Genomic DNA, 26880 nt, shown 5'->3' on the forward strand with positions numbered 1-26880 from the left:
CTAAATGTACACCCTCTTGGTTTTTGGAATTTCACCAGCTTCATCAAAAGGATAAAATGACATGAGAGTAAATACTGCACCTGGATTAATGTTACATCAAAAGAACTCTAGAGGAACAAAGACGAGAGCAGGCTGAAATAAAAACAAAGAAACATTTTAATGAAGTTTGATACAATATATGAAAATGACAGTTTTATACGTGACATGGTGTATTATTTTTGAACAACGGACACTGAAAATGACATGAGCACTAAATTACATTGGTATTTTGCAGAAGGCAAGTATCAAATCATCACTTCACAAAAACAATGCCTGACTTTGAGATCACAAATGAAAGAATGTATAAAAAAAAAGATGAATAGATCATCTAAAGTACAAAATATGTAACAACAATGTGCAGCACTTCTCTGCTCTTTTGCTTGATATGTGTGTAAAAGGCTTTTGCAAGTTGTTACAGTTGAGACCAAGCAGTATATGAGGCACGGTTATCATAAGACATATCTAACATCATGGAAGCACATCGACCTAGCTTGGCTTTCCTGTTGTCATTTAAATGACATTATATCATTGTGTCCAATTTCCTGTTACTAATATTGACCTGTGGTGGCTCATTACTCACTCTGTTTCGTAATAAATGCTTCACTGACTGATGGGGAACGTGTGCATCCATATAACAAAAAGGAAGTGCTTTTCTTTCTGGATAAAAGGGAACAAAATTCGTTCTGTGGTGAATCTGTAATGGTGCAGGCTGTAAACACCAAAGCTACATTAGTCATTTAAGCACCTGTTAGAGCAAGTGAAGGCAGTGATGAAGACAGTAAGGCTCCTCATGACAAAGTACACACACACACACACGCATACACACTCGACCAGAAACGAGTAGTTGATGAAGCCATCTGCCATTCGAAAGTAAGTGAACCTGCAACTATTTTGGTAATCAAAAAATAAGTAGTTGATGTTACCAAATCAAACTATTTTAAAAACATCACCTTGGCTCTTTTCCAGATCAAGTGTTTAATCATGGAAATAATCAACAGTTGCAGTCCTATTACACACACACACACACACACACACACACCAAAAACAAGGAGGAGTGAAGAAGGACTGTGTCTAACTTCTGCATGTTGGCACAAAGACCATATATACATGCTGTATATATGAATAAAGTTACAGCAAACCCCATGGCTGACAAAAAGGTATTACTCGCATTAATACAGATTAAGTGCTGCTACTGCCTTAACGCATGTGTATTTTCTTAAGAAAAGAGAGTAATGTATTTTATAAACAAGCATAACTGTCATTATTAACAGATTAGGAAGCACAGCAAGGTAGAAAAAGTTGTACGAGTCAAGACACATAAACTGAGCAGAGCGACTGCTTGGAAGTAGGTAAACTACAGGTTTGCTACAAGCAGAGCCAGTTTTCTCTGTTCACGTGTTGCAGTAGTCTTCTACAGAGCAGCTCAGTATGATCAAAACTCAAAGCTCAGAGTCCGTGGACAAACTTTAACTGTCAAAGCGTTCAGATGAGTCTGAAGCGAACATTGTTCAGAAAACTGAGAGGTGGCTGGAGAAAGCCAAAAGAAATTCCAGAGCAGATCACTTTGTCCCACTTTTAATTTAGACATGCAGACACGCACGCATCCCTTTCATTCTGAGTGTAGTAATACGATCTCAACTTCCTCTTTACTACTGGTCCCAGTGACTCTCTTTAGCTCAGCGGTAAAAAAGAGGGGGGCCGGGGAGAGCCATGACAGGGAGAAAAACTTTCCATACAGTCACATGACCACTGAACCAAAATCACAGCTCTATCCAACACCTCAACTGAGTGACATGAAGCTGCTAACATGACGGACCACATTCTTCTAGTTAGACTGCAATCATCAGCTCTGAAGTCATTTTCTCACCGATTGTAGGTTATGTACGCCAGTGCAGAGACAGACTCTTTTAGTAGCTGCGATACTGACTCACTTCCCCGGTGGTGAACATTATCATCAGGATTATTAACCTGTAAATATACTTAAAAAAGGTTCACTATATTGTTTTGGGGAAGAAATTTTAGTCAAATAAGAAATGTCTTAATAGGCAATTAACAACCTCTTTGTTTTCATGACTGGATAGAGCTGATTGAACAACACAATTTCATACTGTTTGACATTGTTTATTCGTTATGTGGCGGACCCTGCCACCTTTTAGCTTCAAACACTGTTCTGGGGACTTCATTCTCCTCTGAGAAGAGCTTGTTTACTCAGTTATACTAAATATTTCTGAGTTTGTATTATGACTTCCTTAATATTGCATATATTAAAATTCTAAGATTGAATTTCTTCCCCAAAACTACACAGAGCCACTTAAATAATAATAATATTTTTTCCAGTACATTAACTGTCCTTCTGTCTCAGATCGACTGAGCAAACTGAAGATGTTCGCATTCTACAAAGAAGGCCGCACATGCACAAGCTCGCACACACACACACACACACACACACACACACACACACACACACACACACACACACACAGCACTACATAATAGCATCTTTAAATAATGGTAACTGCTTTGCAGACAAAAGCATAATGTACCAAAAGGAGTGAAACCCTCAGATACATCCACTCAGAATGAAGGGACTATAAATAAATCACCAAGTTAAATCCAAACATTGTTAAATAAAAAATACTGATTCAGTTGAAATCTTTTGATTCTGATTATACAGAATAAAAACTTTTGTCTCTAGTTGATGAGTGGCTTCAGTTTTGTGCATGTGACTCTTTTCTCTCAAGCAGCCGTTCGTCATTCTTAATGAGACAGCAACCACGTCAACATTGATGACAACGTGTAGTGTAAAGCAGGCACAATATATAATCTGGATTGCTTCTAATGTTGGCTGCTCACTACACGTTCCTGGGGAAACTGCAAGACGTGGACAGTGGCGGTGCGCTAGGGAGCACGGCAGTGGTAGGGGAGCTGATTTCCGCTGGGTACGGCTGCAGACCATTCTGCTTGTTGTCGTGCAGCTTGCGGACAATGACACGGCAGAAGTCTTCGTTGTGTCGGTGACAGTTGTCCAGGAGCTGGCGTACTTTGGCGGTGCGGGTGGGCTGGTTCCTTACCAGTTCATAATCCTCACGCATCAGCATGGAGCGCGCCAGCAGGGCATCCAAGCTCTGGTTCAGACAGGCCTCCGTCATCTGGTTGACGATCGCCTCGCGCCGTGTCGAGATCCATTTGGCGATCGGGCCTTCTGAGGGAGGGGAGTGCAGCAAGGGAGGAGAGTATTCTGCTGCAAAAGAGGAGGGAGAGGAGTAATTGGTTGCTTTGGTTAAAAAATAATTTAAAAAATTATATAATAAATATATATTATATATTATATCATTATCGGCCATCTTTCTAACGTAATGGAACTAGATAGCATTCAGCTCGTGGTGATCAAGCACCAAAGAATTACAACACAAATATTTATTTGCAGAAATCATGACCCAGTTAAGGAAATCCACAGTACGCTAATGTTATGGCTCAGCACAGACAGACAGCATTTACATTACATCCCATGCTGTCACAAGCATGAGCCTCCAATCCATTAGTCCAAGCTGTTCACAACAAGGTCTGTGGATTATCTTGAGTAACACAAGCCAAGTGCCCTGGAGTTCCATTATATACAGCCAATATCTCGAAACTGTGCAACTACAGGTGAGAAGTACTGTCCCTTTAACTGCTTACCTTGTTGCTGAGGCTGCAGCTTAAGGGGGGTATTGTCCTGCCATGTATCATATTCAGTGACGGGCATGGGGGATTTGACAGGTATGTTCCAGTCATTTATGGGCCTGGCACTCTGGTTCAGATTGTTGACTATGTTGATGTCCTTCAAAGACTGTGGAGGCTCCAGAGAAGGAGGTGAGAATGACGATGGAAGCCCCTCTACATCAGAAAGAGAAGAAGAGCTGTGATGCACCCATGTATGAACAGGTTGTTTTCTTGTTTGTTTTTTTACATAAAACACGATGTTGAGAGTCCCACTAATTCAGTGACACCAATATAAAATGCAATTCCTGTTGTAAATACCTTTAGAGGGTGCAGCATTGCTGCTGATGAGGTCGCCTGGTAGAGATATGTCTGTGTCCTGGGAGGAGCAAGAGCCTGAGCCTGAGGTGGAGCTCTCCTGTGGCAGGACAAACAGTGATGTTTAATTGACACTGACACACATATTTAAGACGGAATAAGGCAGACCAAGGTTTAAATTCCTGAGTATCAATGTTTTTTAGACTTTATCTTAATATTTTCTGCAGACATTTCAGCCACTGACCGGCCAGAGGCTGGGCCTGTCCTTCAGCATGTTCAGTGATCCCTCCTCACTCCTCTTGTCACTCACTGACTGGGCTGCACAACAGCTCGATCTTCCCCTCAACTGTGGAGGAACAAGGAAGAAGAGAGGAATGAGTCAACCTGACGCGGAAGATAAGTGGTGAGCAATTAATATGACAAAGCCAATAAATGTGCTGCCCAAACAAAACACTTTTTTTCCCCCCCTGACCCTCTTATACAAAAACAGTTCAAATGTTTCTACACAACACACAAGGGAAGTTGTTCTTTAGGTTTACAAATGGAGAAAAACTAAAACTGTCTAAACTGTGTCAGACAGCTTGTGGAGCAGATATAGTGTCATGTATCTGACCACATGCTTAAAGATTTACCTCACTAGTTCCTACATTTTCCCCTGGTCCAAGTTGTTGCACATACTGAATGGTCCTACTGTTTAACTGAATTTAAGAGCTACACACCAAACATCCGCTGTTGTGCGTCCCTATTCTTATCATGGCTATTTATTACTCGTAACAAAATTAAAACACAAGAACAGAATGTAATATTTCTCCTAAAATGAGGAATGATGGCTCCTTTCAAACATATGGCTCGGTTTGACTTGGCCAAAAACGCAAGTAGAAAAAACAGCAATTCTCATTAATGGATAAACTATTCCCTTAAACACAGCAACTGTTTTTTTCCTCTTCCTCACAAGCGTATTATCAGTTGCCTATTAGGCTTCAATTGAACTTCATCTTACAAACAAGATTTACAGAATACTAGGGACAACAGTCTCAGTCACATGCACACAATGACTGAAAAGAGGAAGGATCTGTCAAGGGGAAATTATGAGGTAAACATTTTGACCCGTCATGCTCTTTTTGTCCGATTCAAACTGTCCAAGATTACACACCAAGTTTGTATGTTGCATGTAACTGTGTATTCCTGAGCAGGGAGATTCCTTCTTACAACTACAAATACCATCAGCATGATTACATCACATCACTGACACATGACAGAAAGAACAAACAGGACTTCAGATAATGTGTTGAATATTTCCTTTACAGAGTGAAGGTTTTTGTTTCTAATAGTACAGTTCTGCTTCACTCTCAGAAGTGAATTCACACTGCTGTGTTATCATACTTTTGTTGCTTTGGGCTTTTGGTAAAACGAAGTAAGAAATATATCACCTTAGGCTCTGGTTAAATGTGACAAGTATTTGCCAAATATGTTTTCTCACAGCGAATTAATAAAACTAATGGTGAAAACAAGTCTAATTCAAGTCTAAACCAATTCTTTCCAGCCCTTTCAAACTGAACCTCTTTGGAGTACAAAGAATATTTTTCTAATCACTACAGTATGTAACTGGCCCTCTTATTCTGTTCCTTAAGTCAAACATTATCTACTCAATTTTTCAGTGATACCAAGTTAAATATTTTTTTGGGTTTCTCACAACTATGAGTTTTTTATGTCATTATCATGGAATAACAAATGTTGTTTCTTCAGATAACAACAACAACATTTTCTCAAGATCTTAAGAAAACAAGCTTTGTTATCCTGAGATAGAGATAAGTGAACCTGTTATCATGAGAAAACAAAAAGTTGTTCCCTCTTATTACCCAAAGCCATGCCAGCATGCACTCAGTACATGGCATCTTGATAAGTATAGCAAATGATTTCACCTAAGCATATCACATCAGTGAGTGTCAATAACTGATCTCTGCATCACACTGCTTTATTTACTAATTTATGTACAGACTTTATTAACCTAAACCATTCTAACACCCACCAGTGTTTGCAGTTTCTTTTCTGTGAGAACTGGACTGGCGTCAAGGCACCGACAATACACCAGACCCCAGTTTGATTCCAGGTCTTTTACTCAATTTCCTGTCATCTCTTTGATAATATACTAAAAATATGAGAGGACTTCTGACTGACCTTTGACCTCTTGATCTCCAACACGGCCTCCAGGAAGTCAATCTCGTCGAACGTTCTCACCATCGGCTCCAGCTCGATCAAACACTCTGAAATGGCAGTGAACACATCACAACTTCAATGTGCAATTGATAACATTCAACCATTAAATGTGGCGTTCGATCTTTCCCCTTCCACTGCATTCATGTCACAATACTGCTGTTGTTTGAATCATCTGCCCCCTCGAGTGGTTGCCAGTTTGCCAACATTAGGGCAGCACTGTATGCATGCCGGGTGAAGTCAGACATTTTTACATCCCGTCCCCCCGAAGACAATCATTTTGGTCCCAACAAAGATTTTAAAGCTATTAATTCACAATCATCATGTTTTTTAAGGAAAATAGATGATTTACTTTTATTCTGCACCTACTTGGCAATGTTGTTGATATGACATTTAACAAAACAGGATGAAACCATTTTAACTGGTATCACTGTTTTGCCTTATCATGTGCGCTTTTTTTTTTAACTGTATCTGCCGATTTTGGGTGTCAGGGACTTTTTTTTTTGCACATTTTCTAAAATAACAAAAAGTAAACAGACTGATTTTTATACTCAGGATCAGAGAACATTTAAAATAAATCAAGTCCACAACCTGGTGACTGTGACAATGCGACTCTGCAGTCTGTGTGGGTGTGTCACTGAGATAAAATTAAAGAAAGAAGATAAGTTGCACTCATCTTTATCCTAGAACTTGCCAAACATTATTATCTGAAACACATGTCAGTCAGAAGTTATCTACCATGTTTTGGGAATTAAATGAATCATTTCTTTAAGTGACTGAATGGAAAACATAAATCTGTGTCATGTTCTGATCATCATCATGTGGCTTTTATTTATTTCAGTCTTGGTCATAAAGTCAAATTAAAGGGACATGCAACCAACTACACAGAACAATATAATAATCTTCTGTAAAATAAGTTTTCATCATTTCATCACAGCTAAAACTACTTCAAGCAGTTTGAAAGTAAATAAGAAATACAATGGGGTTTTGTGCGTCTTTACAGAAGTTAGGGAAATGGATGTTGTTTAACTGAAGACAGCAGAGATGTGACAGGAAGCTGATACTTAGTCACTGCTTTGTCAGGGTCAAAGAATCCGCCCTGATCAGGAGGATTTGTCTATTGCTCAACACGAAGAGAGATGACCTCCTAGAGTGTGAAAGAGGTTAAGCCGCGACAAAGGGGTGCGATCTTTTGAATGGGTGGACTCTGTGTGAACTCACTGAGGAAGGAAGGTCGCTCATCGGGGTTTGAAGTCCAGCCGCAGGTCATTAAACTGATGAGAGTTTCCCTGCTGGGGATCTCAGGGGGCAGACTGTCCAGACTCGTGTCAGGACGCATCCCACGCAGCACACTGAACATGATCTGCATGGGATTGGTCACCTCTGACCACACAAACACATTCACACGGTTCAGTGATTAGTCTGATAGCACAGTGAAAAGATCATACTGAACAGAATGAGAGATTGACAAAACATACAAAATGTCTTACCTTCAAAAGGAATCTGCCTGGACAGCACCTCCCACATAATTATGGCATAGCTATAAAGTAAACAGCACACAGAGAAAACAAATAAGGGAAATTAGCTCATCCCTTAAGACTGGTATTCCCCTTCAGATATGAGGGACTTTACCACTAGCTAACCAGACAGGCTGCTTTCAGGAAGAGAAACTATTACCCACAACATGTAAAGACTGCATCAACCACAATCTAGGAGAGATTCTTTTACTTTTTTTTTTTTCTACCTCTGTTGCAATTGTCACAGTTTCCAGAAATCAGACCATTTTCCCTGTTGACAGATTTAGTCTTTGGCACAGATCTCTGCACTGTTCTGGTTGGTATGCTAATAATTCAACCACATGGTTGCAAACTGTCACACTGCCAGTGAGGAAAAAATAATTTGCCTGTGGTGCTGATAGCACTTGACAAATATTGAGTTGCAGTTGCAATGCAGTGTGATAAAGTCATCAAGAGTTCAGCCACTCGCAAATTCTGCCCAATAATCTGAAAACTGACCCACTAGAAACTAAAACCTAGATTATTGAATGAGGGGACTTACTACTGCTCATTCTTTAGTCCAACATATTTCTTATCACTCATTAATACTGTGGTGTTGTGTCTCACCTGTACATGTCGTGTTTCACATCAGCCCGGCGGCTCTTGGATGGTTCATACTTCTCAGGGGGCATGTAGATCACAGTGCCTCCCATCTCTGTAGGCTTGGACCCTGAGCCTTTACTGACCGACAGCTGCCGCCACTTTGAGAGGCCAAAGTCTGCAATCTGGACAGAACCAAAGCAGAATATGAGAAGCATTATTTGAGAATTCTGGACATATTTAACATTGTTTTAACATTCATCCTTTTCTTTAATCAAAGACAACTGATTTCAGCTAAGAGACTAATCGCAATGCCAAGGGGAAATTGTCCTGTTTATTAGAGTGGCAGCTAATTTGACATGCTTTCTTTAATAGCACAAAGAAACAAAAATTAGAGTCACAGCTATCAATTATTTTCTTTATTGATAATAAGCTGGTTATTTTCTCAACGTTTTGACTGGGAAAAAAACGTCCCATCATAATTTCCCAGAACCCAATTTTAAGACTTTTTGTTTATCAGACCAACAGTCCAACTGCCTGAGATATTCAGTTAACTATCATAATCTATGACTATGTAAAGCAGCAAATCATCATATTTAATAACAATAAACAAGAAGAATTTTTGGAATTAATTGCGCAAAATGATAATATCATGGGATACATAATACAGATCAGAGCAATAAATTATTGACCCAATACTAGTAAATTTATATTATAGGCTATTAGTCAGTATCTGAGAAATTAGTCGATAAATGGAGCCCACAATGTGAAGCCAAACTGCTTTCATTGACTTAAGCCCAGCATTAACACACTCTGGCACAGTAACTTAGGAGCTACTTTCTAAAAAAGGTGCAATATTTAAAGACTGGCCATTAATTCTTTCATATTGCACCTTTGAAATACAAAAAATTTAATTTATCACTAATTGGTATCTGCCTTGACCTACAGCTAATTAGCATGCTTCACAAAAAAAAAAAAAAAAAAGAAAGGTATTGTGGATCTCTAACCAAAATATTTTTTAGTTATTGATCAATAAAATCCTCTACTATACAATGGGAAGCTCTCAATCATTTGCTTCCTTTTGTCACACGCACTATACAGGCTGTAACGAACTGTGGCTGACACATACCTTCACATGAAATTCCCCATCCAGCAGTATATTCTGTGTCTTCAGGTCATGATGTAAGAGGGGTGGGTTCATGTTGTGAAGGAAGTTAACCCCCAGGGCAATCTCGTACAGTATCCTGAGTCGCAAAGGCCAGGCAAGCTCAGGATACATGTCCTTCTGTAGGAGACCACAGACCAGAAATAAAGGTATCAATACAGGTATCAATAAAGCATGTGTTTAGGCATGTGTAGAGAGTTAGCCTGCATTTAAAACCAATAGCACAAAATGAATGGCGAGAAATTTTATCAATGCAAGTGGGAATTTCCCCAAGCTAAATCTGTCTGCATTCCTCATGGCTCAGCTTCTCTTTCCCACCCTTGTTTCAAAGTTTCATCAGAGACTGTGAATGTTTGAAAGTTTCACTTTTACTTGCCGTCACTCTCCTGGAAAGAGTGCCGAGTACATGAAGAGTGATTCATAAAAGAAGACAGTGCCAGAGAGAGAGCAGCTTGCCAATAAGAACAAAGACTCTCTCACTCCTGCCATTTAGACCACTGGAGTGCAGAAACAAATCCGAACATTCAGTAGGACAATGTTCTCTTTTTATCTGTGACTGTCATTTAACTGGATACATTTAAACTGGCTAGAAATCATTTTATATGTTGGACACTGCAATTTCTTTCTATTTAGTAATATGTTACTTCCTTATCTGAGTGAAAGAGGAAAACAGAAATGCCTCATGGCCAAGGAAGCTTTTTTAAATCATTAATCCACAATGGCTCTTTACGACTGCACCTTGAATGACGGTGTTAGGCCTAGATCTGTTTCTCACTAATTTAAAGTAGCACTATGTAGTTTTGGATCATAAGTAGAGAAGGAATCATTGACTTATTTGTTTTCTATGCATAAACCAACAAAATAAACCCACTCTTTATGTTTTTGTGACTGAATAAACTGAATAAACAAACTGACTTTAAAAGGACAACACAATTTCATACTGTTTTACTTTGTTTATATGTGGCGGACCCTGCCACCTTTCTAGCTTCAAACAGTGTTCTGGGGACTTTATTTTCATTTGAGAGCAGCTTGTTTATACAGTCCTGGAAAATATTAGGCTTCTGAGTCTTAATTTATTTTCGAAAACTACACAGTGCCCCTTTAATGTCACAAAGTTACATGGTGACCTATAGCTACCTCGTGCAGCAACAGGTCCAGAGATCCATTGCTCATAAACTCTGTGACTATGCAGAAGAACTCGGGCTCGTTGCAGATGCCAAAAATCTGGATGATGTAGTTGAACCTGGCTTTGTGGAGCACTTCCGCCTCCTTCAGCAGGCAGTTCCTCTCTCTGAAACACAGCCGGTTAAACAGAGTCAGACAGAGTCATCGAGGTGACAAAACAGCAATGACATTTACAGTGCTGTTTGTGCACACACTCACGAGAAGCTCGCCAAAGGAATGACTCCTGGAAGTTGACTGTCAGTAGGGTTGGGCAATGGGCAAATGTTATTATCACAATATCATCTGGATAACTTAAAATATATTTGATATGTCAAATCATGCGTAACATTGTCAAACCGGCCTTTCAAAGTGTCAGACAAACCTATTTATTAAATAATTTTGTTTTTTCAAGCTCAGGCTGCTCAGAATTATTAATTTGGTCTACAGAAATGTGTTGGATGATCAATGTAATGAATCATATCAGCACAATACGGTGTGAAACTGAAAGTCACCTCTACACAGGGAAATTAAGTACCACTGTATTCAGAACTTGTTCAGCTCAGCTGCAAATCTGTAAATCTGAGTAAGTTTCTCTTGTGACCTGTTAGTTGGCCAAAACAGAGAGAGCGATGATGCAACTCCTGGGACACAGCAATAACACCTAATAGAGCCTGGGTAATTGTTTGGCCAGGCCAATACATCTGCTGATATTGTCATGTACATTGGCCAATAAGTGACAAGAAATAACAGTACAGAAACCGAAAACAGAAAAGCATTTTAGATTACAGAAACTATGAGTCAACTGCATAGTTTGTCCATCATACAGCACTGACATTTTACTGTTGTACAGTTGTGATAAAAAGGCATCATAAGATCTTTAAACTCTCAAATATCAATATGAGCCTAAAAAAAAACAGTATCAGTCAACCTGTTGTCGTTGTACAGAGTGATGGGAGACGCTGAAGCATAATTGTGCTCTAGGTACATGTCAGTCCACAGCCTCAACCCAACATCTCTTTTTGCACTTATTGTTATAGGATTATGTTAAAAAGTTCCATCTTAATTAATCATATGCTTAAAAGGCATTTTAAAAAAGTTACTCAAAATTTTAACACCAAGACTTTCATTTTTACTGTAAGCAAACTCCAAATATTGGTAATGGGTCTCATTGACTACTGAGAACCAGTATCAGCTCTGATCAGCTGACCCCTAATTTGAAAAAGATTCTTCCTCTACTGAACTGCAGGAGGGCAGAGTGATCATTTCGTCAAGACGCAAAAACCCTGCAGCTGCTCCACAGACACCTATGGTACCTGATTTAAATGTATCAGAAAGGCTTACATCACACTTGATCAAAATTGACACAAACTCGGGTCCTGATCCTCTGACTTTCACCTTAACCAGCTGTATGTGACTGTTCAGTAGATGCTGTCACTTGTCGCCACAGTAGCACAACGGACGTGCCTGTTTAAGAGTGCATTTATCTTAAAAATATGCAGCACTTTTAAGTCCCTCCTAAACAGTGTGCATGGCCTCGTTACATGAGCCGATCATACCTTTCTCCAACAGGACTGTCGAGTTTCAGGCACTTGATGGCCACGGTGGTCCTCCAGTCTGAGTGCTGCGCCTTGAACACGGTGCCGAAGCCCCCTCTGCTCAGGTAGTACAGGTCGGTGAGCTTCTGGTAGGGGATCACCGGCAAGGTGCTGGTCAGACTGCCAATGTTCATACAGCCCATAGCCGCGGACGGCTCCATAGCAGTTACTGAGCCTTTAACGTGAAGTCTGTGAGGATTTATCATCCACTAAGCGAGCCACTGAAAGCGGAACTGCCCCTTCAGATGAACGCAATGAGGAAGAGCTCTCTCGTTTAAGCGCATTCCGTCATGTTGCGGGCTGCTAGCTAGCTAAGCTAAAGTTAATGTAGCGGAGGAGGATGACTGCTGAACAAGAGTAGACGACACACAGTTCACCGTTCACTGACCGAAAACACCGTGCACTTAGGAGTAAATATTTGCGCTTTCACATGCCCGTTTATTCATGATATGCTGTCAGGCTTTATCCGGCCAGCTGTCACAGGCTGGGTCCAAGATATATAACGACTACGAGCTGATGGGCTGCGCTGTCATTTAAGGCAGGTGGGTTTGTTGTTGCTAATGACGACACGCTTCCGGGTTTTTGGCGAGATGCGTTCACGTCCGTAGGTTTCGACGCTTTCAGACATTTGACCTGGACTTCCTTGCAAAAAGCCATTTGAATACGTACACCCTCCGCGAATGTGCAGTCCTGTTTCGAGGAGAAATTACATACAGCGACAAGACCAAACATGTTAATTCATGAGTGTTTATAGAGTGTTTGGAAAACTGCATTGTTTAATACAGCATTTTTTGTTTCAGTTTCGTTGGAGCAAAAACCTCCTACGAGCCTGAACTCAACTGTTAAATTACGGGGGTTTCAAAATGTCGGAATTCCCCAAACATGGGACTTTCCTACACAGTTGTTGTCGATGCCACGTGTGAATCCATGTCAACAACGAAAAGTGGAAACTTTATTGGGTTGTGCGAGGACGGCTAAGCCCCACATCGCCACCGGGTACTTTTACAATCGTCAACAAATACATTAAAACGCTTAATCCAGTGCTTCACTTATTTTAGATATCCTGCCTCTATTATGATTTTAAAAGACAAAACACAACATTCATCAAGGACGAACTCTCTTTCAATGAGACTTAATAAAAAAAATGAATAAATAAAAGACGGGAAGGAAATCAAAATTGCAGAAACTAAAATTGATTGTGGTAACAATATTCAAATGTGATACTTATTGTGGAATCAGGCTAAGCTTACATTGTAGAAGAAAAAAAAACAAATACAGAATGTCATTATATTAAATATATGTTTGTCTACTAAGGGTGATCCATACTGTCAATTTAGTTGTGTTACCTGCGATTATCTTATGTATCACAGTTTACAATATGGCTGAATAGATTTCCAATCACAATACTATTACAAGGCACTCACTGGGTTTACATTTGCATTATGACGTTTAGTAGGCAGGGTCTGTTTGCGTTACATTTTAACAGGAAGAGCACACCATATCTTTGGCGATGGGACATACCATGAAGCACGTGACCCGCAGAAGCACATGTTGTCACCAACCTGAAACTCTTGTGAAACGGAGAGTGTCCACAAATCAGTGACCACATTATAACTGCTGATTATGTGGAACTCACACACCCTGCCTAGTGTTTTTGATGATCCAGCGATCTATCAGCAAGACAGCACCTGCACAGCTCAGAACAGACACAAAACTTGGGAGCATTACGCGGACCTGGTGTAAGTCAGCTACTGCATGAACTCTCTGTGTTTATATCATTTAACTGTCCATGCTTGGTTGTGAAGTTCACCTGGGCCTCCACAGATGGCTGCTCCCTTTGTTCCAGTCCCATTCCCGGTGGACTGGACTGGAGCATGCAGGTCCTGGACAAGGAGAGGCTCTCCCTTACGTCCTGCTTCGTCCATGGACTCTGAGCCCTCACCTCCACAAAACATCTCCTGGGTGATAGGAGCTGGACCCTGCAGTGTTGTAGTTGGGACTCCCATCCCAGATGATTCCTGGAGTAGACCCAAAGAAGGTGTGTTGGATGGGTTATCCACACTGCTGGAGGATGAAGGGAGGCGCTGCGATAGCTGGGTGGAGAGACCCATCACCCCTACACTGCTGGGCTACGATATCCTGGAGGGGAGGGCAAAGTTTACGGTATGGATGGAGCAGGTCTGGCAGGACAGAGAGCTCAAACTGATACAAATGTGTTTAGAAGGTTGTATTTTTTAGGTTAAAACCTTTTCAGAAATGATGTGTTTGCCTTTTGCAAACACACAGACTTTGACATTTTGTGTGATGTCACACTGGCATCATATGATTCTCTCTCTTGTAAAAGATTACATAACTAGTGTGTGTGTGTGTGTTGATGGAACAATACTGCTGAATGAGCAAAACCAGTCAGTCACAAGTGTGAGCATGTCAGCGCGTTTTGCAACATAAACTGCACTGAAGATTCCAGTTCTGCAGGACACACGCACTTAAACACCTTTAACTTGCTGGGACACTGAGAACAGCTCGCTAACCGTGCAGATGCTCTCTCTTTTGTGCCGACTGCGTTGGCCTCTGTGTTGTAGGTCTATAAGATCCTGGTGAGGGAGGGGCAAGGAGACAGCTGGGTGATCTTCAGACGATACAAAGACTTCCACAGGCTCCATGACAAGGTGAGATCCAAGTAAGTAACAGTCTTGAAATCAGTTAACGCCAACAGCCAGTGTCATTACACACAGATGGTGGGGGGGCCTTGAAAATAGAAGATCTTGCTCTGCCTCACAATTTATTGATCTTACTAACATTTCAGTCCCTCTGGACCTTTGTCATTCATGGAGTTCATTCCTCCACCAAGCCCGACCGTTCAGTTTTGTACTCACTTATAAACACCAGCCACCTAAATACCACCTTTTTTTTTATTCACTGAGAAATATACAAATATGTCAGTTTCGATCGACAAAAAAACTCTCGCAATGTTAAAGAAAGCAAGAAATAATTTACTCTATTCTTTATCTGGATCCGCACCAAAAGTTAATGGAGTCTGTTCTGAGCTGTGCTGAGCTCCATCCTCCATCCACATGAAAAACATGTTCAGTAGTTTTTGTCTTGCTGACAAACAAACCGAACCAACAAATGGACATAAAAAACATAACTTCCTTGGAAGAGGTAGTAACTTATGATGCTGGGCAAGAGCATTGTGCATGGTCTTCTTTTCCCAAGAGTTATTAGTGTGCATTTTTTCATCAAAAGTGAAAATTCAGTCATGCCAGTGCAACAAATAATTTCTGGAGATTCACAGCAAAACAAGTGTTCCAGCAAGTTCCAGAAGCCCCGAGACCCTAAATTAATTTGAAAAGATTCTATACACAAATATCCCCATTTGTGGGACTATTAAAGGAATTCTGACACAGTCACGCTAACACTTTTAGCTTAGCAGCCACAGTGAAGGTTTTGACTTGAAGAAGGGTAAATAATGTCTTTTCAAATCAGTTTAAGTTCTTGGAACATCTGGAGACTTGGAGTAAACCTGACAAGCTGTATTGAGCCATTTTATTCTTGGTCTTCTTAACTATTGACTCTTTGATGTTGTTGTCATACTTCTTTTTTGTTTTCTCATCCTTTTGTTCATTGCTGTCACGTAGCTTAAAAAGCTGTTTCCCAGTTTCTGTCATGCTCTGCCTCCTAAGCGCTGGTTCAAAGACAACTATGATGCGGAATTTCTAGACAAGAGGCAGATCGGGCTGCAGACGTTTCTGCAGAAGTTGACGCTAGACAAAGACGTCATCGGCAGGTGTGTGTTGTGGCATTCAAAACTCTGATTCAGGAATCGCACTCCACCTTGTTTGATTTGTGGTTTTGGCTCTATTTGCTCCCCAGTGAAGCCGTCAGAAACTTCCTGTGTTTGGTTGACCCACCGAGTCCATTTGACAGCCCGGAGGAAATTAGGGTGAGGTCACACTCTTTCACAAAAATATAGCCACAAACGTTGAGTGTTGTTTGGTAATCTGCTGGCTGTTGTTCTGAGTGCAGGCTTTTTGTGAAACTCTGGAGGAGACTAACCATCATCTTCAGACAAAACTCTCAGAAAGTCAGAGGGAGTTTGACATTTTGAAGAGGACCCTCGAGGAGAAGGAATACTATATCAGCCTCCTGGTGAAGAAAGCCAAGTAAAGATATTTCTCTTGCACAGAATACAAGCTTTATATGTACTGTACCCTGTACTGAAACGATTTCATCTTACACAGACCCCTGACACTTTCTGCAGCGAGCGGTCAATGGATGGATGGATGGATGTGAGTGGATTAAAGCAGCAATGCACAGACACATATGAAGGCGTGCATGATGACAGAGAATACTCTGAAACTGAGACTGACAAAGAATCATTTTACAGAACCAGGTTACCTCACGTCCTCCAAAGTCTGTTACAGAAGTCTTCGTCACTAACTTTCCAATTTCAAACTGGCAGTTATCAATTCACACAAGGCAAGCGTCTTATTCTTTTTCACACTCACTAAAAAGGCTAATATTTATTTTCTGTGTTACTGTTAACGATGTTCCCACATTTGTCCTTCACGATGACTCATTTTAAGATTTTGCTCTGAAACTTCTGACAAAACACAAGCTCAGCGACAGTACTGTCATGGTGAATGATGTTATTCTGTCAACTGCAGAGAACTACAGACTTTTTGTTTGTATGTTAAGTGGTGGATTGTAACTGCATTGCTGTCTTTTCCTTAAGTTTTCCTAATAAGCTGTAAATACCTCAAGATATCCAGTATTGTATTCACAAAAATGGCCTGTGTGTTATGTTGATTTGCAGTACCTGCGTTTTTGCCCCAAATGTGAATAATGAACCTTGTTATCCTAATGACCAAGGTGTCTTTAGATTTAAAGCTTGAGACAAACATGACCAGAAGGTGGCAGCGTACTAACAGTTTCCAAAGGTAACGCCTCTGCACCTGAGTGAGTGGAGGCGATGGAGAGTTGATGTTCTGTTCTCATCAAACACGAGGACATCTCTCCCAACCTTGAATAGAACAGCATGCTCCTTGATGATGGGCTCAGGTGATGTTTTCCTCTCAGAAAGCTGTTACAAACCAACAAATGAAACGTCTATTTGTGTGTGTGTGTGTGTGTGTGTGTGTGTGTGTGTGTGTGTGTGTGTGTGTGTGTGTGTGTGTGTGTGTGTGTGTGTGTGTGTGTGTGTGTATGAAAGAGAGAGAGAGAGAGCAAGAGCATGGGTGAGCTTCAGTCCTGTTCTAGTGAATCTGTTTGATACCTTGTTAGTCATCAGCCAATTTGTTTACTTCATTCTTATTTGAATCACTTAACAAATCTCAGACACTGGCAGCAATTCAGAGTTCTGGAGCCAGGCTCCATTCAGATCATTCTATTCGTATTGTGTAATGAAAGCTTTTGGTATGAACAAAAACAGCTGAATGATCTGGCCAGCAGTGTGCCCACTGCTTATCAAATGAACATACATCGTTACTGGAAGTGAACACAGAGGCCTATAGAGGCTATTTTGGTTACAAAACCATTTTTTAAAAAAAAAAGCTGTAACTGCCTGATAAACTCAAGGATGATTGGACCCACTTTCTGTACCTGCCTCAAGACGGCAGTCATCGTTCCTGTACCTAAAAGTCTTAATGACTGTCGCTCTGGCTCTCATCCCCATTCTGATCAAGTGCTTTGAGAAACTGGTTCTAGCACACCCTGCCAGCCTGGACCCTTACCAGTGTGCTGTCAAAACCAACTGAGCCACAGAGGATGCCATAACCACTGCCCATCACTCAGTCTTCACACATCTATAGAACAAGAGCATCAGGAGGATGTATGCTGACTTCAGCTCAGCTGAAAATGTAACACTCTGGGCTTGTGAACAGCTCTCAAAAGCAGATCCCTGAGAGTTCAGATTGGCAGTCACGTCTCCTCTATGTTAGAGCTCAACACTGGGAAAGGTTTTACTTCCTAGGGAAAGTTAGGATGGCTACATGTCAGAGCAAGATTCTGGTCGAGCTTTGAGAAATAATAAGCATCCTGACTGGAAACGTGCTTGAACCATGCCAGTCTGTGGACTGGCATGGTTCAAGCACGGCCCAGGACTCTAAGGCTCTACAGACCCACACCCACCACAGCCACAGTCTGCTCACCCCACGGCGATCTGGCAAAAGATACAGAAGCATCCACTACTGCCTTAACAACAGACTCAGTCACAGCAGCTTCATTCCCTTAGGCCTTGAGACTGTCCTGTCCTCAATCTTCATTTCCGGCAATGAAATTAAAAAGTCACTTTTGTATTTGAAAAACAATAGTAATTTTGAATGTATTTGATGACTAATGCCTTCCAATGATTTGGAATGACTCTACAATGCCAAAGATGGTATGTACAAACAGTGTACAGGGGTTCATCTGCTCTTGGCAGTTGGCAAATACTCTTTATCAACCAGATTGCACAAGCACGGAGGAAAACTTCTGACTAGCAGGCGAACAAAAAAACAAAAAAACTATCTGGTGATGCATCTGGTCTACATTGTCTTCTTTTAGATGTTGATGATGATTGATGATTTAAGAATGGGTTGAGTGTTTTGCCAGAATAATACTCCCAAGATCCTTGTCTTGGTTAAATCTGCAAAACTGGGGGGAAAACTCTATTTTTGTTACAATCGTTTTATAGATTGTTGTTATAATACTTGCCTCTCATTTTTTTCTTGGCAAGACTTTTTATTTTTCAGTTTCCCATGAAGGGACAGTATGAAAAAAAGAACATAAAAGAATATGAAAGACGTAAGATTATCCTGACAAAACATTTTCCCCCTGTTCTTAAAGGATAATCCCAGACAATTTATAGTATAAAGTGTGTTTACAGATCTCAGAGGGGGGGAGGGATTACTGCATTCGTGAAAACAATTTTCAAAAATGTTTTTATGGCGCGGAGGGAGCTGCTTGTACAGTAACCCGATAAATTGTTTCCAGTGATGTTATGAAAAGAATTTTACTGGTTTAGCATTGCAGACACATTATAGACAGTTCACATCAATTAAACAGAACCAGAGATATAAAGTTTTTAATTCCATGCATCCTTCCTCCTTTTCTAAACATTGACATCACTGCAAAAATAAGCAGGACAAAAGTGTGTGCATGTAGCTTCTAAGCCCGTCCTAAAGCCTACAACCATCATTCAGTGATTGTGCAGACTCCCTTTCTCCTCCCTCCTGAGCCGCTTACACACCAGCCTCTGGTCGATTAGTGCATCGTGTAGCCAATGACATTTCAAATCCAGAAATGCAGTATATAGTCTGTTTCATTTTTAAGAAGCCATAAACTTGGAAAGTTTTATGCATTTTGATCTTTGGATAGGCTGTTTTTCCACCTTAGCACTTGTGTTTGGCTACATCATATGCACAAAGTGAGAGTAAATAAGGAATTACATTTGTTTTGTTTTGGAGAACTTTTTGGATCACAGATACTGGTCAGAAATTATAATATATATTATTAGAATGTAGTGATAATGTTGTTCGTGTGGTGTTTGAGGTGAATCGTATACTCTCTCTCAAGGCCAGGGACTCAGTGATCCGACATTTATTCATTGGCCACATGGGGGAAAATCCAGCGTCAAGATGTCTCCCGCAGATGTGAGTGAAATGAACAATTGGGCACGTATTCTACATGCGAACAACCTTCTGAGGACAGAAAACACTCACCATGACTGCAAAGTCAGTGGAGATAAAAGTAGCTCATGTACGCCCACGTGTAGATTACGTTTCCCAATACCATGATCTATTAACAGCTGAGCAAAACCTGCTAAAGAGACTCCTTACAGATTACTCCCAAGGGCTCCATTGTTAAAGAGAAATGGCAGATTATGCTGCACATGTTGAACAAAAATCTCTTAAAAGACTCTTCATCAATCCCCGAGAATAATTGTGTGACATGCAGCCCGCCATTATTTTTTAGTCTCGGATCACATGCTGGTCTTTAGCTCGTGTGTTATTGCTGTGCAGCTGGAGTTCCTTGGGTGAGAACACCGCTTCAAGCTTTGAGTTCATCCTATTAATGAAACCTACAGAACACAATAAGCATACTTGGACCTGTTGACCCTACTGACGATCCATCCCCACTCTTTGCATTATGTGTGTATACTGGTGCCTTTACGTACATGCTGGAATTATTGTACTTTACCTTGAACTTGAAAAGGGCAGACAGGAATTCCTATTTTTAAATACTATCTTACCCCAAATTCCTGTTTTTATTTTATAGTCTGATAAGAATACATTCATTTATAGGTTAGGTTAACATAGATTTATGTTCCATGTAACATTTAAAAGATATTAACATTAGATTTTGACACAGGATACCTCAGGGCGCCATGGTCAAGGAAAAAGGTGCTCATTCTTAAGGCTCTGCTTAAGATCGTGCTCTTAAAGGAATCTGCAGTAAATCAAACTACCACTGATCACATCACAGTGACCAGGAAACTTTGGATTTACCAGAGGTTCAGAGCCCCCGGGGAGGTTCAGAGCCCTTGGGGAAAGTGGAGCCCCACTTTGCAAAGTTCCCTATCCAAAGCTGTTCAGCACCAGGGTATTTTCTTGCTGATTTCCAATTTGTTCTTCACAGATAAAAATCTGAGAAGAACAAATCCAGAAGTCCGGAACGACTTCATTCTGAATAGGTATGACAACAGGAGAGAGGAGAACAGATTTAAAGTTTGACGGCAATGACGTGATTGATTTAGTTGTGGCAAAAGCTGGTTGGTTTAACTGAACTGAGACAGTGATATCAAGTATTATCCGTCCCCCTTATGGCAGAACTAAGAGCCATGTTTCCATGGTAACAGTCAGTGACACCTGTGACGAAAGCAACCAAATGACAAAAACAAAGAGGGAATCATATTTAATGTTGTGGAGGCAGCAATATGAAGGGAAAGACACTTTAGGGACCATAGAAATGCAGTAGTGAGGGAAACATCAGTCGTTTTCATTTGCCCGAGGAAAACCTGCCCACGTTACATGTAGCAAAAATTATAAGGACCCAAGTGCAAGACACTCAGGAGACAGGTGAGTTGAAAGGAACAAAAGGCAAGCTTAAGTAACAAAGCTGGAGTCCAAACAAAAAATCCAAAATGCAAGAAACAAAAAGGCAGGATGGAAAAAATTCAAAAACTAAACCAAGCTCAAACAATAGAAGCACTTGGAACACAGGCAGGAACACAAGGCACACAGGACTGACGCAGGGAACCAGAACATAATCAGACAAACTGAAGAATTGGAAAACACAGGTTTCAATAGACAGGGACTAATAAACAAATAAAAAAACAGGTGAATGAATGATGAATGATGAATTACTTTATTTCACACCAAAAATGAAACACAACATAACAAAAAAACAAAACAAAACAAAAGTAACAGTGTCTGAAAAGGAGTAGGCAGAAGTAAAACATACCCTTTCTCACTTTTCTTCTTTTAACTCATATATTATTTTAACTCTCAAATGTATTTATAACTCATAAAATCAACTGTCCCCAGTTTATTTACCACTCAGTCCAACACATAAATAACAATCCCAGTTTATTTCCAAGAGTATTGATGCAACCCTGTGCTTGGTGAACGTTTGTGCATCCCCAGCTTTATATAACTGAATAACTTAAGCAGTTTTAATTTTTGGTGGAAATGTACTGGTTGTGAGTGATGAGTACGAGTGATGTCTTTACTATGTCTGTATTTTTCAGGAGAGCCCCCTCTTCTGATTGTTTGTCCCTGATTTTTCCATTTACAATAAAAATATTAAACCCACTAATCACATCATTCATATCAACGTATTATTGTCAATAAAACATCCAGGATAACTTAGTTGAACTGCTAATATTGTTTAAAACATTCCATATGCCTTTAATATTGTTTTAGTCATCCTCTGATATTCTAGGATACTAATCCTTCTTGCATGACCTCGTAATATTAGTAAGTTTATGTTTTGTTTTTCTTATACTTCTGATTGGCCTCTTTAACTCCATATTTTATAAACTGTCTGTATAGCGTATTTTTGCATTTCCTTTGTGATCCATGGCCTGTTTTTTGTAACTCTGCTTCATCATATTGCTTTACTGGACAGTTTTTGTCTATTAACTATTTTTTAGAAATAATTCATACTACGTTGATACAATTTTCTCCATAAATGCAAGTCCAGTTTTGATCTTGCTATTCCACTCTAAATGCATTTATGGTATTTTCTGTTCTCAGTGTCCTGTATTTGATTTTGTGTTCCTGTTTTCTCTTTCACAGTCATGAAGCACAAAGATATATTTTATCTATGAAAGGGAAAAAAGGCGGGAAAAGGACAAAGGGGGGAAGTATAAAGGAAAATGTGATGCATTAGGAGAGCGCTTCAAAATAAACAAAAACATTACTTTTTTTTATTGTCACCCTCTGTGGGTGAATTCCCTGTAAAATGTCTGTAACAAGCAAGCTTCTTCAAAGGCTTTCAGTGACAGACAAATTTAGACAGCTCCCATATAGGAGACCTATTATGCTCATTTTTAGGCTCATAGATTTATTTTGGGTTACCACTAGAAAAGGTTTACATATCTTAATGCTTCAAAAACCCATCGGTTTTCTGATAATGTCCAGTGTTACAGCACTGTATTCCCCCTTTGTCTGAAATGCTCTTTGTTAGCTCAGTTAGGAGTTATTAGGAAGTATAGGAGTAGTGTTTTCTGTGGAAGGAGCTCTCACTGGTGTGGACCTGGGATGTTTAGCTCTCAAGACCAAAAGAACCAACACATCAGGGTGAAGAAAACAAAAAAAATGAATAAAGCATAATAGGTCTCCTTTGAGTCTGATCAGTCAAGTACTATATATCTTTAAATCCACTGGGACTATTGAGAGAAGAGCAGATTCCACTGGGCCCTGGTCTGTGTTGATGACCCTAAAAGTCTAAATATTTTTTGTTGTCATATTCAAGAAAAACACCCGCTCACATCCACCTAGGATTTGGTTGGTGCCACAGGATGGGGTCCACTGTTGTGGTAAAAGGCTGTATATTTAAACTGGTGCTCAGTAAGATTTGGCACACCACAGGGCAGCCTTTCAAGCAAGATTAAGGGTTTATATTAAAGCTACATTAGTGGCCTTGTGCCTTTTGTCCGTCCAATATTGTACCACTAATCTTTTTTGTCCCACGGGGAGTGTGACTGTTCCAGCAACATTTCCTGTAAAACAGTGCACCTTTCTGCACCCTCTGCACATGATTTTAGCTGTGCTAATGTTGGAAATGAAACATTTATTCCTAACTGGAGTTCCAGCTGAAAAGTTTCATTCACAGGTCATAATTCTAAACGACAGCAGACAGAACCTTCGACATTGGCAACTTTCCTTCCTATTACAAAACCTGTAAAAATTCACGACTACAACATGTCTGACTTGTAAATAAAACTCTTAACAGGTAAGCTAGTTAAAAATGGATCCAATGACATTCCTCAGTTCATTGCAGGACACCCTGTTATTCTTACATCCCCAAACACAGTCAGACAAATAGTCCACATACAGCGCTGCTACTTTAGGGGTTATGTGTCAGACTGTGCCAGTTTCACATGAGTTATATGGTACTGTAAGTACAAGTGGGAGGATATGGTGAAAGCTGCAGACTGTTGATCTATAATGCTGGAATGTCATCTAGGAAAGGAAGAATCCAAAAGACTGCATTTCTTGGCATGAGACACTTGAGACTGTGCAGCTTGTGGAAATACAGTGATCAACCACCAACCGAGAGGAGATTTTAGTTTCGGCTTGACCTTTTTTAAGCCATTGTGATATCATCTGGACCTCATCGGAATTCATTCAAATTCAAATCATCTGCACTCAAGCATGGTTTAACCACCAATTAGGCCAGTGCCCAGGGGCCTCAAACCTCCAGGGGCCTGTGGCCTCATCGTGTTTTTGCAGGATGAAGCCATAGTTGAGGCCGAATCAGAAAAAACTGAATATGTGTTGAAATGTGAATAAATGAATGCAAAGCAACTTCATTTGAAAATAAAAAACATATCATGTATCTTTTTTTTCCCTCTTTTTTTTTGTGGCTATTTTCAAACTTGTTTCAGGCTGAAGTGATCTTTTTTTGTGTCACCAACCACAACTGAGAGATCATCAGCAGACTCCATTTACAGAGCCGGAACATTTTTATTTTTATCTTGCTTCTCTCCTGATATTTCCACATCTAACACGGCGATCTTGACAAAATCAGACTGAGTGATTGTTAGAACAATATAAATAAAAGCAGGTTTCTGAGTTTTATTTTGTCGCTGTCTGGTTTGAATGAAGTGTGTTTGATGATAATAAAATTGCCGTTTCTGCAAATGGAGTCTGGTGCATTTGGCAAGTCTGTTTCTGGTTTAACAAAAAAAGGATCTCAACCTTTAAAAGAGGTCTGTCAGTAGGGATTCTTTCAATTATTTAGACAAAACAGAACAACAATCTGAGCATGTCATGACAAAATCAGCACTAAATATGGTTATCTGTGGTTAATAAGTTATCTGATGGCCCCAAATTGCTCAGGAGTATTGAATTAGAACACCTTTGCTGCAGCTGTTGGCGTTCTCCCTCAGTATTGGATTCAACAAAAAAATGTGTTGTCTCTATTAGTGACTTAGAAACAAAAACATTGTTTTCATAACATACAATTCTCAATGTAACCATGTAACAGCGGCAGATGTTTGAATTAGTGGGGCCTCATAGATTTTGTGCCAAGGGAGGCTGCTGGCTTTCTTGAGGATGCTGGCAATAGGGACTTATTTTTATATAAAAAAAATATCTTCTCAATACTGAGGTAATCTATAGGATCCACTGTGATACGGCTATTGAGCCATCATGATTGTGTGGGCAGGTCATACTGACGCCGTCCGTCTACCTGGTTTAATGCATAAACCCCAACAAATCTCATCCTTGTTTTTCTCCATACGTTACGCTGTCTTTGAGGTCGCTCTACGATTTGATGAGTTAGATTTTGTTGTTCAAGCCGCTGTGATGGCCAGCACAACGTATGAAACTTAGCGATACAGCAGCATACAGATGTTGACAGTACAAACAATGTTGATGTACGCACTCGTGGCCCTTCAAGCATTTCATTTCACAACAGAGCCAGCGAGGCAGTCCGTTGAGCGCTGCTGAGGCCGGAGGGGCATAACTCCAGCTGAGGCATCCACAAGGAGTTGACTGAGGGGATTATCGGCATCAGCGAGTCACATTACTACCGTTTGAATACCGTATATGGGTCAGCACAGGAAAGTTACGTAGTTTTTTGTACTTACTAGACTGTTTTACGTGCTCTAATGCTTGCTTTTACCTGTTTTTACATTATATGCACATTACTGATGATAACATACAGCATCAAAACTCTTATTGTGTTAACATTTTGTGAAAGGACTAACAGTCATCCCTACAACGCTGTCGCAATATTGACAAGATCGATATTGATATCAGTTTTGCCCAGTCCAATTTATGAAGTGGTTTTGAGGAGCATTGGGATATATGTGTTGCCTTGTGAAAAATGTTATCATACAAATTGAAGGCCATGTCATCCATCACTACCATGATCATTTCTTGATGCTTACTTTGACTTTTCCCGCATGGCCAAAACTCATAACATTCAGACATGCTAAATGCAGGGGAAAAGCTTCAAATGTGTGATTCAGCATGTGAACTGTCCATAAAAGTGGCGTACCATTTATGAGATCATGCTGATTGTCAAATGGATTCTTGCACAGAGTTATTATCTCATCCTGTTTTACAGGACCCATAAGTCCATGAATCATGAAGTTAAATCTCTGAACAGATGGTGGTTGGTTGATTGATCAAGGAAGAAGTCTGTGACAACATGCCACATGGGCACCATTAGGTCATTATTAGCAACCACTTTGCCGTCAGTTGTAAAGATGGATGGCGTGAGAGCCACTACGCATCGGCAGTTCACACCCGGAGGAATGGTTTGTGAAACACCATGAATGAAACACAGAGCGGCATCTATACTAGAGCACGTCTCCACTTTGCAGAGGCCATTTCAGGTCATTCAGTTTAGAAAAAAAAATGTTTTGCAGCCTGTAGTGCTATAAATTATAAAGGTTGGATGACAAGAACAGCTGATAAAACCCTCCCCTTGTGATATCTCCTGTTTGCTTCTAAGTTTTTCATACTGCTCCACACCTGATTCACATTATTTGAGTTTATTTACATCTCTGCGGTTTCATGAGACAACCTTTATGATGTTGAACATATATTGGGGTATCACCAAGACGATCCTGACCTCCCCTTTCATTGAAATCAGAGAAAAATAATAAAGAAGGAAAACAAAGTACCGGCCCAACAAAAGCTCCACAGGAGTCCATGTTCACTGGATCATTCTGTCCAGCTGTGGCTGTAACTGATCCCCAAGAGCTGTCAAAGCAAGTATTCCAATAAAGTTTTGAATTTAGCGTTTGACTTTCTTCCATCCAGGTTTTACTAGCCTGACCGCAAGCAGACGTTTTATCATTTCATACAGGAAAAGCACAGCTGTAACAAAATAACATCAACAGTGTCTGTTCTTTGCCAGCGTGCATGATGGT

The 26880-nt window shown here is 40.3% G+C and overlaps 2 protein-coding genes across 4 annotated transcripts; one reads left to right on the forward strand and one right to left on the reverse strand.

Moving 5' to 3' along the window:
* Positions 1-138: 138 nt before the first annotated feature.
* On the reverse strand, positions 139-12804 carry LOC119010724 (receptor-interacting serine/threonine-protein kinase 2-like). 2 transcript variants are annotated; one of them, XM_037083106.1, is made up of 11 exons: positions 12252-12804; positions 10669-10822; positions 9496-9651; positions 8394-8551; positions 7761-7810; positions 7492-7653; positions 6235-6320; positions 4301-4402; positions 4060-4156; positions 3718-3915; positions 139-3277 (listed from the first exon to the last, which is right to left on the reverse strand). In XM_037083106.1, the coding sequence occupies exons 1-11, from the start codon at positions 12494-12496 to the stop codon at positions 2892-2894; spliced, it is 1794 nt and encodes a 597-aa protein (XP_036939001.1). In that variant the 5' UTR covers positions 12497-12804; the 3' UTR covers positions 139-2891. The 2 variants fall into 2 exon arrangements, with proteins under 2 accessions (XP_036939001.1, XP_036939000.1); XM_037083105.1 differs by having other exon boundaries at positions 139-3280; positions 12252-12802.
* Positions 12805-13022: 218 nt separating this feature from the next.
* Positions 13023-17235, forward strand: LOC119010728 (sorting nexin-16-like). 2 transcript variants are annotated; one of them, XM_037083112.1, is made up of 7 exons: positions 13023-14029; positions 14115-14453; positions 14873-14959; positions 15929-16077; positions 16164-16233; positions 16317-16453; positions 16532-17235. In XM_037083112.1, the coding sequence occupies exons 2-7, from the start codon at positions 14115-14117 to the stop codon at positions 16581-16583; spliced, it is 834 nt and encodes a 277-aa protein (XP_036939007.1). In that variant the 5' UTR covers positions 13023-14029; the 3' UTR covers positions 16584-17235. The 2 variants fall into 2 exon arrangements, with proteins under 2 accessions (XP_036939007.1, XP_036939008.1); XM_037083113.1 differs by having other exon boundaries at positions 14115-14328.
* Positions 17236-26880: the final 9645 nt, after the last annotated feature.

This window comes from Acanthopagrus latus, chromosome 21 (assembly GCF_904848185.1).
Source record: "Acanthopagrus latus isolate v.2019 chromosome 21, fAcaLat1.1, whole genome shotgun sequence".
Lineage (NCBI taxonomy): Eukaryota > Metazoa > Chordata > Actinopteri > Spariformes > Sparidae > Acanthopagrus > Acanthopagrus latus.